The 14,197-nt window shown below is 52.3% G+C and overlaps 1 protein-coding gene across 1 annotated transcript in view; it reads right to left on the bottom strand.

The window, feature by feature from the left end:
- Positions 1–14,197, bottom strand: part of Pik3c2b (phosphatidylinositol-4-phosphate 3-kinase catalytic subunit type 2 beta) — a 68,909-nt gene that overhangs the window by 16,790 nt on the left and 37,922 nt on the right. The window contains exons 13-22 of the mRNA XM_042681720.1: positions 10,675–10,842; positions 10,031–10,142; positions 8,904–9,046; positions 7,528–7,716; positions 6,275–6,368; positions 5,745–5,839; positions 5,131–5,311; positions 3,257–3,364; positions 2,622–2,714; positions 994–1,123 (exon numbers count right to left, since the gene is read on the bottom strand). Coding sequence (XP_042537654.1) covers positions 994–1,123; positions 2,622–2,714; positions 3,257–3,364; positions 5,131–5,311; positions 5,745–5,839; positions 6,275–6,368; positions 7,528–7,716; positions 8,904–9,046; positions 10,031–10,142; positions 10,675–10,842 — 1,313 coding nt within the window. The remainder of the gene's footprint in view (positions 1–993; positions 1,124–2,621; positions 2,715–3,256; positions 3,365–5,130; positions 5,312–5,744; positions 5,840–6,274; positions 6,369–7,527; positions 7,717–8,903; positions 9,047–10,030; positions 10,143–10,674; positions 10,843–14,197) is intronic.

Below are 14,197 nucleotides of genomic sequence, written 5' to 3'. Positions count from 1 at the left end.
TGAGCCACCTTCCCAGCCCTGTGTTAGTTTACTTGTAACTGTCACCCATCCTTCAAAAAAGGATCCACATTTGCTGATCATGTTCTAGCTTTTCATATGCCCCTTCCCAGTTCCCACTTCCTGACACCCCACTGGAGCACTGGGAAGCCGGTCCAGGTGTGTCATTTCATTCATAAATATGTCACATGTCCACAAGCACATGACCACTAGGTCACGGTCACAACCCCAAATCTAACCATCCCTCTTTGATCAAACCTAGTCTACATCCACATTCTTCCAGTCATCTCAAAAACAACTTCACAGTTGGCTTGCCTGGATCAGGATCCAGTCTCTACAAGTCAGTTGGTTCTGGAAGTGTCTTCCTCTCCTCCTTTTTTTTTTTTTTTTTTGCCAGTTGTAGGGCTGGAACTCTGGGCCTGGGCGCTGTCCTTCAGCTCTTTAGCTCAAGGCCAGCGCTCTACCACTTGAGCCACAGCGCCACTTCCAGTTTTCTGGTGGTTCATTGGAGATGAGTCTCATGGAGGGCTGGGAAGGTGGCTCAGTGGTAGAGCACTTGCCTTGCATGCATGAGGCCCTGGGTTCGATTCCTCAGCACCACATAAGCAAAAAGAAAAAAGCCGGAAGTGGCGCTGTGGCTCAAGTGGTAGAGCACTAGCCTTGAGCTGAAGAGCTGAGGGACAGCGCCCAGGCCCAGAGTTCAGGCTCCAGGACTGGACTCAAAATAAAAATTAAAAAAAAGAGTCTCATGGACTTTGCTTGCCCGGGCTGGCTTTGAACCGCAATCCTCAGAGCTCAGCCTCCTGAGTAGCTAGAATTGCAGGCGTGAGCCACTGGCGCCTAGCTCTTCTGCTTTTTGTTCCCAAGCCACTTCAGAACTTCAATTGGAATTGGAACTTCAATTGCCCTTTCCCCTCTCACCCCCAGCTCATGTTGTGGAATGGGCGGAAGGGCAGTAAGCAAAGGGGGTGCCCCCCACCCACACTCCAAACTGACCTCTCCCCCGGCCAGTGGAGAAGCAACGGAAGATGACCATGCGCATATCCAGCCCCTCCTGGACCCAGATCTTGTTCATGATTCGAATCATTTGCAGAGTGAGCATGTCCTGGCGAAGGTCGTCCCCGCACTGCGTGGAGGAAGAGAGCAACCAAGACTAGTCCCTACCGCCTCCCAGGCTCCCAGCTCCCACAGCTCCCGAGCCTGAACCACAGCGACAGCCCTGCACCTCTGCTCACACCGGGTCAAAGACTAGAGACATCAACCTGCTTATAGTTAGTTTATCCCCACAGTGTCGTGCCTGCTCTTCCTGCCCCCCCCCCTTTTTTTGTAGTATTGGGATTTGAACTCAGAGCTTGTCACTTGCTACGCAGGTGTTCTTCTACTGCTTGAGCCATACCCTAGTCCTTGTTATTCTAGTTTTTTTTGGGGGGGGGGGTCCAGTTGTGGGGCCTGAACTCTGGGCCTGGGCGCTGTCCCTCAGCTCTTCAGCTCAAGGCTAGCACTCTACCACTTGAGCCACAGCGCCACTTCTGGCTTTTTTCTTTTTGCTTATATGGTGCTGAGGAATCGAACCCAGGGCCTCATGCATGCAAGGCAAGCGCTCTACCACTGAGCCACCTTCCCAGCCCCTCTAGTTATTTTAAAGATAGGGTTTTATCTTCTACCAAGGCCAGTCTGGACCTTGACCCTCCTATTTATACTTCCCAACATAGATGTCCTTAGCTCTCTCTTGTCATGCACAATTCCTTTGAACCCTTTTGTGCTCTATTAAAGAGGGCAGCAGATTGGGGCACTGGTGGCTCCTATCAGTAATCCTACCTCACACCCATAATCCTAGCTATTCAGGCTGAGATCTGAAGGGTCAAGTTTGAAGCCAGCACGGACAGAAAAGCCTGTGAGACTCTATCTCATTAACCAGACAAATGCTGTGGCTCAAGTGGTAGAACACCATGAACGAGGAAGCTCAAGCAAGAGCAGAAGACCTGAGTTCAAGTCCCAGTACACATACAGATACACACACACACACACATGCACGCATGCACGCACGCACGCATGCATACATGCACGCAGGGCAGCAGCATGCTGGGCACAGGGGCTGAAGCCTGTAAAATCCTAGCTATTTGGGAGACAGATATCAAGAAGGATCATGGTTTGAGAGGTCAGCCTGGGCAAAAAGAAGTTGCTGAGACCCCATTTCCACCAATGGCTGGGCGTGGTGGCTGGTACCTATTATCTTAGCTATTGCGGGGGGGAGGGGGGGACACAAATAGGAGGATCACAGCTCAAGCTTGCTTGGGCATAAATAAGACCCTATCTTGAAAATCACCGATGCCAACAGTATGGTGTGGCTCATATAGTAGAGCACCTGCCTAGCAAGTATGAGACTTAAACCTTAGTATGGACAAAACCAAGAGAAGAGGCAGACTTCGGGGTAGGTGGGAGGGGGTGACTTAGTGGTCTAATGTGTGCGTGGTATGTTCAAGGCCCTGAGTTTGATCCCCAGCACCACAAAAAAGGCAGCAGGGAATAGGGGGAGAACAGTTTTCTGAGGCTACCTGTGCCACCTGCATTCCTCCCACGCTCTCTCCACCTTCACCCCAGAAGACCTGAGGGGGCTCTTTTACCTTGAAGATGACCCGGATGTGCTCACCCAGCGGATCCACGTTCTGGAAGGCGAGCTTGAGGGGGACTGCGTTGGAGTTGAAGTAGGAACAGTCCTGCACCGGGGATGGGGCAGTGAGCCGGGGTCAGGCTGCCCGTGCCCGGGAAGGAAATCACCTCTCCATGCTGGACCACATGCCACCCCCTCCTGTTGCCCGTCCATCTGAGCCCTGCTCACTGTTAGTGCCTCATTTCTCAGGGCACAAATTCCTTCTCCCTCTCTTTAGTGCTGTCATCTGGGTTCATGAAGTGTCACCACTTCAGCCCCGGGACCTGACCTCTCATCCCTTCCTTCCTTCCCTCTATCCTGCACATCCTCATTACCCTCATGCCTTCTCCTAAGTCCCATCTCCCGGCGGGTTACTCCTCTGTAAAACAGGGTTCAGACAGGACCAACCTGGACAGCTGCCACCACTGTCACTGACTTCCTCCCAGCCTCCCCTGACCCCGCCCCTCACTTCCTCTCAACTCCATGCACAGTCTTCACATATGAGGGTTAGGAAGGGACTAACAGATCATCTTCCTTCCTCCTTGCCCTCAACAACCAGGGCAGTGAGGCCTTACCACTCTACCAGCCCCACACCCAGCAGCCACTCACCCTGGGTACGATGCCCTTCACCAGCAGACTGGGGCTGAGTGGCAAGCGACAGGAGCCATTGAGGACAAAAAACTGTTTCACCTCCTCCAGGCCCGTGCGGAGGATGCCCTGCCAGGGAGGGAGGGACAGAAGAGGGGGAGGGCGTGAGGGGGCTCCCAGGCTCCACCACAACCAGGCCATTCCCAGAAGTGGGTGCCTAATGATGCACTGAGAAGCCTGACACACTCCAGGATACCCTTAGGAAGGAAAACTGCTGTCCGTCCCAGGCTGGCCCAGTGCAGGAGCACCACGTTCCGATACCCCCCCGGGGGGGGGGGGGGAGGTTTAGAACAGCAGGAAACAGGCCCAGAATGTCTCATGGGGAAGTCCTGCTCAGGCTTTGCTAAGAAAAGCTAATGAGCTGGGCACCTGTGGCTCATGCCTGTAATCCTAGCTATTCAAGGGCTGACATCTGAGGATTGAGGTTCAAAGCCAGCCTGTGAGACTTCTTATCTCTAATTAACCATCACAATTGGTCACCAAAAAAGCCAGAAGTGCAGCTGTGGCTCAAGTGGTATAGCATCACCTTGGTCAAAAAAAGCTAATGAGCTGTAATCCTAGCTACTCAGGAGGCTGAGATCTGAAGATCATGGTTCAAAGCCAACCCAGGCAGGAAAGTCTGTGGGACTTTTATCTCCAATAAACCACTAGAAAACTGGAAGTGGCATTGTCGCTCAAGTGGTAGAGCGCACGTCTTGAGCTGAAGAGCGCAGGGATAGCACCCAAGCCCAGAGTTCAAGCCCCATGACCGACCAAAAAAAAAAAAAACTAAAAAAAAAAACTAATAAGGGCTGGGAATGCGGCTTAGTGGTAGAGCGCTTGCCTTGCATGCATGAGGCCCTGGGTTCCATTCCTCAGCACCACATAAGCAGAAAAAAGCCAGAAGTGGCACTGTGGCTCAAGTAGTAGGGTGCTAGCCTTGAGCTGAAGAGCTAAGGGACAGCACCCAGGCCCAGAGTTCAGCCCCACGACCAACAACAAAAAAGCTAATGAACAGTACTTAGGCTCTGAGTTCAAGCCCCAGGATAGGCCAAAAAGAAAAAAGAAAAAAAAAAAAAGGAGAAAGAAAAAAAAAAAAAAGCTAATGATGTTTGGTTTTCCCCCTACCTTTTGAAACAGGTTTCAGCACAGGCTGAAACTCTCAATCTTCCTGTGTCACCTTTCCAAGTATTGAGATTACAGATTCATACTACCCTATCTAGCTAGGATCTAGACTCTAATATAAAAATCTCTTAGCCAGGCTCTGGTGGCTCCCACCTGTAATCCTAGCTACTCAGGAGGCTGAGATCCATCTAAGGACCATGGTTCAAAGCCAGCCTGGGCAGGAAAGTCTATGAGACTCATATCTCAAATAAACTATCAGAAAACCAGATATGGCACTGTGGCTCAAGTGGTAGAGCGCTAGCCTTGAGCTGAAGAGTTGAGGGACAGAGCCCAGGCCAGGAATTCAAGTCCCACAACTGACAAATAAATAAATAAAATCTCCCAACCAGGAACACTGCTGGCCTAATACAATGTCTTTGGACAAATAGAAAAAGTTGCCTCTGAGCCTGGCTCACTGTCAAAGAAACACAATATGACCGGATTTCAGCCCTTACTTGCTCTTCTCGCTGGGGGCTCTTGTGCAAAAGACAGCTTACTCAACTGTGCTTAGTCTTGAAGACCAATAGCTAAATAGAGATGCTCAGTATTTTGCAAACCAAACCAAACACAGTGATCATGTCCCACCCTTCTGCTCAAGAGACCTGAGAAGTAAACTACTGATGTATATTAGCCCGGATGTGTATTACTGATGTGTATTAGGCAAGAAATAGAGGCAGCCTTGCCCCATTCACCTGACGTGCAGAAGGGGTGGCCTCGCGGACCTGCTGGGCCAGTTTAGCCAGAGAGTTGACAAGCCAGCACTGGCGATTAAACTCCTCCCTCAGCCCTTTGCCACAGCAACACAGCAGGGCTGCCAGCAGGTACTGGTAGCGGATGCTGAACTGAGAGTCCTTCAGGCCATCCTTCAGCAACCTGCAAGGCATGAGAAGGGAGTCAGGCCACTCAGGGACCACAGGGGGTTAGAGGAGAAGAAGGGGCTGCATCGTGGCCATCTCACCAGAAAAGCCACCCCCACCTGGGAAGGAAGAAAATGTGCTCCGAATGCAGTGCTCACCTGTGTCCATCCTGTCCCCAGCTTAGAGCTGAAAGCCCCTCTACAGCTCATGAACAGGGTGAACAGACGGACAGAGATGAGGCCCGCTGAGTGAGCTACACGGGCTGAACTGAGACCCTGAAGGAAAGATGCTGGCTAGGCCAAGGTCACGTGGTAGATCAGCAACATCCTGGGCAAAGCCCAGACTGCTAGGCTCCACCCCCTCGCCCCCCCACTGCCCATGCCTGAGGGAGAAAGACTCCTGGACAAGGGACACTCGGCTGCCTCCCACTTTCTGCATATGGACTTTACCAGAAGAAGTAGTGGGTCACTCTCAGGTCGGAGACGGCTCGCTTCAGGAGGAAGCGTACCAGGGGGCTGTCCAGGTAGCACTCATACTTAAGTGCCTGTTCAGGAGAAGGCAAACATGAAACTCTATTAACGGCCTGAAATCTACACCCACTACTATCTGCCTAGGCCCTTAGGCTCCTAAGAGTCAGGTGCAGAATAACTTGGGACTAGAGGATGCGATAAGCAGAATTGAGGGGAAGGGGCTGGGCACCGGCTCACGCCTGTAATCCTAGGCTATTCAGGAGGCTGAGGTCTGAGGATCGAGGATCGAAGTTACCAGCCTGGACAGTAAAGTCCATGAGACTCTCATCTCCAATTAATCACCAAAAAGCTGAAAGTGGAGCTGCAGCTCAAGTGGTAGAGTGCTGGCCTTGAGTAAAAAGGCTAAGGAACAGACTAAGGTCCTGAGTTCAAGCCCTAGTACCAACACACACACACACACACACACACACACACACACACACACACGGAAGAAAGGTCCAGCCACTCACCTGCACCAGCTGGGGCAAGTAGTCAAGCAGCTCGGCATCCGAGAGTGAGCCAATCCACTGCACAGCCATCCGCCGCACCTCCTGGTCTGGGAAGCTGGCAAGACAGAGCCCAGGACCTTGACAACCCAGCCGTGAGCACTAAGCACAGCTGTGAGCCAAGTCCCTTCACACCTGAGCTTCAGAGCATGGCGGGGAAAGACAGCATCCAAGCCAGTGGAAGAGTCAGTCATTTCTGGGGACTGCAACTCTGGACAAGCAGCTTCCTCTAGAAACAAGCCTACTTTGGCTAAAACTGGCTAGGCAAATAACAGAGCATCACTGGAATTTTATAGATATCTGACAGGCTTAGTTTTAGGGAGACTAGAAAAAAATGTTGCCTCAAAAGTCCTGAAGGGGTCAAGTGCCAGCAGCTCATACCTGTAATCCTAGCTACTCAGAAGGCTGAGATCTGAGGATTGTGGTTCAAAGCCAGGCTGGGCAAGAAAATCCCTAATACTTTTATCTCCAGTTAGCCACTGAAAAGCTAGAAGTGGAGCTGTGGTTCAAGTGGTAGAGTGCCAGCCTTGAGCAAAAAAATCTAAGGGACAGTGGCCAGATCCTGAGTTCAAGCCTGAGTACCCCCCACCACACACACACACAGAGGGAGTTGTGAATTTGATCAAAGTACATTCTAAGCATGTATGGAAATGTCACAATGAAACCCATTTTTACAATTAATATATGCTAATAAAGAAGAAAAAACTAGCAAGGTGCGGGTGGCTCACGCCTATAATCCTAGATACTCAGGAGGCTGAGATCTGAAGATCTGCCTGGGCAGAAAAGTCCCTGTGGGACTCTTATCTCCAATTATTCACTCAAAAACTGGAAATTAAGCAGTGGCTCAAGTGGTAGAGCACTAGCCTTGAGCACAAAGAGGCGCAGGGATGGCACCTAGGCCCTGAGTTCAAGTCCCACAAGGACAAAAAAAATAAAAATAGAAAAACTTGTATTGCTTGAGAGGAATGGAAAAACATGCAATTAACGATAAGGCAAATAGGAACGGCAGAACCTGGGTAGTAGGTATATAGGGGCTCACTGTGTAGTTTCCAATTTTGTTTTACATTTGGAAAACATCTAGAACATCGCAGGGAAACAAGATGAAGACAAAGCAAAAGACAGAAACCAACGGGCCCTGAATATCCATGCCTACTTGAGCATCTTCCCCAGAGTTGCCTGGTCAGTGGTAGGGAGGATGGGTGGGTGCTACAACTCACGTGGCATGCAGGAGTCCAAGGGCATCCTGGTGGTTCATGTGTGACCACTGCTTCAGGAGGGCATAGATGTCGGGCAGGCAAGCCCACTCCCAGCTGGGGGCACTGGCGAGCACCAGAGGGAGCGAGCTCACCTCCGAATGGCAGTAATATCGCTTCTCCCACAGACGCTTCTTGTCAGCATCAGTGAGCCTGGCGGGAGGAGGAACGTGGACAGAGTCAGCCAGAAGGTGGAGAACTCACACTTCACACAACAGTGCACACTGCCATTTGATGGCCCCTCAATTTCCCTGCATATTATAATCACCTAAGGGCCTGGTGGGCAGCCCAGGTCACCAATGGAGTCAGAATGTCTGAGGAAGCCACCCGTCGGGTATTTTTCAAAGACCACCAGGAGATGGGAAGCAAAGCTTGGGGAGTAAGGTCTATATATCACCTTTGATCCTGACTCAGGGACATCTCTGACCCAGGCAGAACCCAGGCATGAGCCAAGGGCATCAGATTTACCACCACGAGGGCTTGTCCTGCGGGCTCTACTCCCAAGTACAGCCACCAGAGGGCAGCACCTGTCAGGGTCTAAGCCTCTTGGGGCTGCCAGAGGCCAGCTGCTGGTTTTATAGGGACTGTGGCTAATTGGAATTTGCCTGAGATCAGGTGTCTAATGGGCAAATGAAGCCCAGGCTAATGAAGTAAAGGGTTGGGGCAGAAGGATAGGGGCAGGAGAGGTCTGTAGTCATTCAGCTACTCTGGCACCCTGGGCAGACATGGATGAGTTATCTCCCTTGATCTCCATGTGCACAGGGACCAAGAAGGAACAGAGAGATGGATGGGGAGGGCAGGCAGGGGAGGAGCCCCAACCCCATCAGCTCCCCCAGCTCCTTCTTCTCTGATCCTGGTGAACACAGCAGCCCCAGGGATGAGATCAGCCTGGACTCATTTACCCCTGAGAGTTGCCAGCTTGCCATGACACCTGATCCTTTTTGGAAAGTGACAAGGCCAGAAAAATGCAAAGGCTTGTTGGTGTAAAAGGGGCAGGAGGTGGGGGAAGGGAGGTGAGGGCTGCAGCCAGCTGTCCCAACAGACAGCAAGTGGTGGACCGTAGATCTAGGGTGGAAATGAAGCTTTGTTCCTCTGATAACTAAATCTAGGCATTCTCAGATCTCATTTCCTGAGTCCTTTCCCTCTACTTTTCCCCATGTTGGCTTATGGAGAACGGTCTGGTGGGGCTGCCACTGTGTCCTGCCTAGAAGGCAAGGCCTACCCCACATCTGCACTCCAGTGCAGAAGGGTGGGGACTGGGAGGTGGGGCAGAGTCAGAATGCACATAACAGGCTTGGGGGGGGGGGGGGGGGCGAGGCAGAGGGTGCCCGGGGCCTCACCAGTACAGGGACTCCTTCTGCATGATGTCTTTAAGCTTGCGCTGGTCTTCTTCCTGGAGGCTGCCGAACTCATAGCGGGGGCTGAACTTGTCTCCAGAAGGGCTGGTGAATTTGATGTCAAAGGCTGAGGTGGGGAAGTCAATCTTGGGAGGGGGTCAGAGAAGGGAGGGGAGTGAGGAGGCAGAGTGAGTGAAGGTGGCCACTTCCTTGGTCCCAGCTTTGTAAAACAACCCAGCTAGACTTAGCGACTCCCAAGACCCCCATCAGCTGTAACGTGCAGCAAAACTTACAAGGAAATAGAGGGATGAAATGGGAAAGGAAGGAAGAGGCGAGGTTGGGATGTTCCTCCTGAGGGGAGCCCTCAGTTGGGTCTGGAAGCCTGTCAGCTACCAGGCGCTTGGACCTCACACTGGGCACTGGCTACACTGGGGCCTGTGACACACGGGCCTTTACTTGGTACCACTGCTGCTCTTTCTCTTAAAGTAGAAGTCAGCTGAGTGAACCAATTCTCCCAAGAAGTTCTGCTTTGCTTCATTCAACAAGTGTTTACTGAACACTAATAGGTGCACTATTTAAACCATAGGCATAGAGTAATGAATAGAACACAGAACTACACGCCTTTATAGTGTGCATTCTGGACTTTTATGTCTTATTTTGTCTAAGCTTTGACATTCCCCCATTCCATACCAAAGCATCTCCTGATCACAAGAAAGGGGAGCTGGGAGCTAGGAACTAGATCAGGATTTAATCTGCTCTCCCTGCCCTCCAAAGGCACCCTAGCCCACCCTGTTGGAACCCCATGTGACTGATGAGAAAGGCTCTTCCCTCAGGGTCTCCCCTGAGGCAGCTCAGAGCTGACTGGACTTATGAGAGTTGAAAACAAGGGACATTGAGAGGCTAAGCTCTGGGCAGGGAAGGCCTCAGACCCCACCTTCGGTCTCTGGTAGCAAAGTTAACCTCTAGGAAATGGGAGATAGATACCACAAAACCCACCCTTCCTTTCGCTCTGGGTTCACCAATCACTTCGGTCATATCACCATCCTATGCCCACACTTCCCGTCCTTTCTACCGCTCCAACCCACCGCTCACAGCGGGGATATTTGGAGCTGGCTTGGGTTTGCTCTCACCTGCAGGATGACACTGTCTGGCTGGTGGAAATTAGGAGCACTCCATCGGGCCCTGGGGTTTTCTTGTGTGGCTGGCCATAAGCCTAGGAGCTTCCGGCCACAGGTCAGGACTCTGAGGCAGGAGAGTGAGATGAGCCAAGAGACCCACTGGCGGAGCTCTCCCAACCCCAGCCTGCCTCGGAGGACGCCATCCAGCGTCTTTCATTCTCCCGGTGGACCATGGCCTCTACCTTCTTTTAAATTCTAGACAAAGCGTCCCACAGCAGAAGGCCTCTCTGAGCTCGCCATTCCCTGGACAGGACAACCCGGTGGCAAGGGGTGTCCTCGGGAAGTGGAGGCTGGCAGAGATGACATTTAAGCTCCTTCCGGTAACAAGGCCAGATGACATGTTGCCAGACATTGCCTTCCCGGGTCCCGACACCTATCAGTCCTGTCACTAGTCTTGCCCACTCACTCTTGGTTACATCCAGATCACTGGGTTCCGTGCATTGGCCTTTCTACCATGGCTGGACCCTCTAGACTTCCACCAAGGAGTCCGTGTGGCCAACCATCCACACCAACAAAAAGACCCCCCCCCCCCACTTTCTCCATGCCCCTCCCCTGCCCCTTCTCCAAAGCCAGGATGTTTCCTCGGGCTCACATACTGCCTGAAGTTGAAGAGTGGCGTTGTGACCCAGCCCAGGGCTTCGGGCACCCTCCGCTGCTTATTGGCCTCGGAGGAGCTCCCGGGGGGAGGGATGGGCAGAGCGTAGAGAGTGGCACACAGAAGCGTCTCCCGGGGCAGCCGGTTCACCTGCACGGGGAAGCAGATCCTAGGGGGGGACAGGAGACCGTATCAAGAGACTTTGGGGGGCAGGAGGGGGGAGGGAAGGCAGGGCAGGAAGTCAAATGGAGGCAGAGAATTCTATCTCCCTCTGGAAGGGGGACGGGGGTTAGATGTGTTCCCTGGGGAGGCCTTGCTGGAGAACCAGGACAAGTCTCAAACCAAGCAAGACCTCCACTGAGGGGCGTGGGGGAGAACTCCTAGGAGTACCTTGTCCTTGAGGGCCCTCAGGAGAGAGGGGACAAACATCACCTGATTTCCAGGCTATCCCTGGGGTCCTAAAAAGTCCCTTCACCAGAGGGCCATTGCTGTTCCACCTGAGAGACATCCTCGTTGGTCCTCCTTTTCTGTCCCCCTCCCATCCCTCCTTGCCCAGAGCCACCAGTTCACCTAGCTTCCCCTCCCCCATAGCCCTCCTACCTGTCCACATCCCTTCTCCCAGCAGGATACGACGACTTGTTCTCACCCCCCCCCCCAAACTCAATGCCAAAGGGATAAAGAGAAGAAGCTTCCCAAGGCCCCCCAAGTGGGAAGCAGGGCCAAGAGAACAGCAACGTCAAGTGACCACTCCCCAGATCCAGCTGTTCCCCCAGAGCTGCCCGGCCAGCACCACACCCAGCCCCTCCTCCCCAGCTCAGGGTGGGAAGCTGTGGGTGGGGGAGCGGGGCAGGGAGGAAGCACCCACTTTACCTTTCTGGGAAGCTGTCCCAGGGTCAAAGTCCAACATGACCACACCCTCTGGGCCAGCCCAGGGCCCAGAAGCTTCTATGCCCAGAGGGCACAAAGGCATAGAAGCAGGATGGCTACCCCCAAGCTCAGCAGTTTTAGATAAAGCAGCCCCTCATGCCTGGGGGCAGGAAATCTCCACTTCGGTGTGGCATTCACTTGTGCCTGCCACGGACTGGCACGGCCCTGCTCAGTCCCAGCTGCTGCTACCCTAGGGGGCCCACAGCTATAATTAGGGCCCCTCCAGCCACCGGGAGGACATGCCAGGCTGGGCTTGGCTGGCGGTGACAGAGCTCAACGCTGGACCTATTTTGAGAGTGAACTGATCCTGGTACTGCTGCAGTGGGAGAATCAGCTGACCCCACAGCCCCGGGCGAGGAAGCTGGTTCTGAGCCCCTGCTTTTCACCCATGAAGCAGCATCCAGCACGGGAGCTGAAGGAAAAGAGGAACTTTCTAACTGAAATCGGAACACCTGAGAAGCCAACAGAGTCCCCTACTCCCAGACTTTCGGTAGACCTGTGCTTCTAAACCTTTCCTCCCTGTGGCCAGGTGCTAGTGGCTCACACTTGTAACATTAGCTACTCAGGAGGCTAAAATCCTGAGGACTGTGGTTCAAACACAGCCTGGGCAGAAACAATGGTAAGATGCTTACCTATAATTAACTAGCAAAGAGCTACAAGCGGAGGGAGACATGGCTCAAGTGGCGGAGTGCCTGCCTGGAAAAAGCTAAAGTAGAACATCCTGGTCCTGAAATTAAGCTCCAGTACCCACCCAACAACAAAACACCTTCTCCCTGAACCTCGGACTGGGTGGGTCAAAAGAATGACTGTTGGCTGCAGAGCTGACTTTCTTCCTAGCCTGAGAAACCTAGCTCCTTCTGGCAGCCCCTTTTCTCAACATTAACCATGCTAGGTTTCAGTATGCATTGGCCACTGACAACTTCGGGCAAGGAAGTTCACACCTCTGCCCTGAGGGTCCTTGTCAGGAAACAGCTGGGCTTGTGTGGTGTGTGAACACCACGGTCTATGTAACTTGCTGTGTGACATTGTGGTTACTGCACTGGAACTGAGCCACAAAACAGAATATTTTCATAAGCAAATATCCTCCTGCATCAGCCATGTGGAAACAGAAACCGGAAGTGAAAGGGCCAGCGTGCTCAGACAATGACAGTGAAAAAGAGAACACTAATCAAGTCCAGTTTCTTAACAGTTTCAAACAATCCATCTCCATTCAGACTGAATGACTGGTAGGAACGAGGAGGCAGCTGCACCCAAATGCCTATGCCCTGAACCCCAACAGTATGTTGGCTTTCACCTACATGGTCTGGCCTAAGAAGGGTCTAGTGGTCTCTCTTGGGGCACCAGGCAGGCAGTGTTTAGACCAGGCCTTTTTTTTTTTTTTTTTTGGGGGGGGGGGGGGATCCGGTCGTGGGGCCTGAATTCTAGGCCTGGGCGCTGTCCCTCAGCTCTTCAGCTCAAGGCCGGCGCTCTACTTGAGCCACAGCACCACTTCCGGCTTTTTTCTTATGTGGTGCTGAGGAATTGAACCCAGGGCCTCAGGCATGCAAGGCAAGCGCTCTACCACTGAGCCACCTTCCCAGCCCCAACACCAGGCTCTTCACATGGCTTTGTCCTCTAGGATTCAAGATGCAGATTTCAGACAGGGAATGGTTAGGCTGGGCTCATTGTATTTCTCTGACTCTGCATGGGAAAAGGATGTAAAAGCCAGGCGCTAGTGGCTCACACCTGTAATACTAGCTACTCAGGAGGCTGAAATCTGAGGATCATGGTTCCAAGTCAGCCTGGGCACGAAAGTCTGTGAGATTGTTAACTTCAATTAACCACCCCCAAACCGGAAATGGAGCTATGGCTGGCTCAATGAAGCATGCTCAATGAATGCTAGCCATGAGCAAAACAAGCTCATGGAGGTAGTGGCGCTGTGGCTCAAGTGGTAGAGCGCTAGCCTTGAGCTAAAGGAACTCAGGGACAGTGCCTAGGTCCAGAGTTTAAGCCCCAGGACTAAAAGAAGAAGAAAAAAAAAAAGGATGTAAAGTCAGTTTCTTAAGAGTCCTCGTAGACCAAAACTCCTTTCCTTGGAGAGCAACAATAATTGAGGGCAGAGAATCCCAAGGAGACAGTGAAATACAGGGGCTGTGTAATGCAGCTCTGTCCCAAAGGAGACAGTGTCTGTGTAATTCACAACATAGTAGTTACTGCTCTAAGTATTACCTAAGTATAAAGGACAGGAGAAAGGGTCTCTCTCTTTCCAGGTGACTATCTGTAGCCTGATCCACCATCTCCAGACTCCTGTCTACCTAATCAGGGCAACTTTAGCCTCCCCCAGGGCTCTCCTTAGTTTCTTTAACATATACTGCAAATGCTTACATTGTGTTTGCTACTCTGCAAATGAGGTCTCAGAGATAATCAGTCTGAGGAAATGAAGCTGGGGGGCAGCAAGCAAGGGGTGTTCTGATTGGAGGACAGATGGAGTGCAGCACAGACAAGGCACAGGGCAGGCCGGCACCTGCCGCATTGCCATTCCCAGTCTCCTCACCTCTATTTCCTTCCTGCCTTGCTTGGGTGATGTCTACCTTCCTGACATCAAATTATTAACAAAT

Source organism: Dipodomys spectabilis, unplaced genomic scaffold, assembly GCF_019054845.1.
Source record: "Dipodomys spectabilis isolate Male_0828 unplaced genomic scaffold, ASM1905484v1 ptg000069l, whole genome shotgun sequence".
Taxonomy (NCBI): Eukaryota; Metazoa; Chordata; class Mammalia; order Rodentia; family Heteromyidae; genus Dipodomys; species Dipodomys spectabilis.
This window is presented reverse-complemented; position numbering and strand designations above follow the sequence as displayed.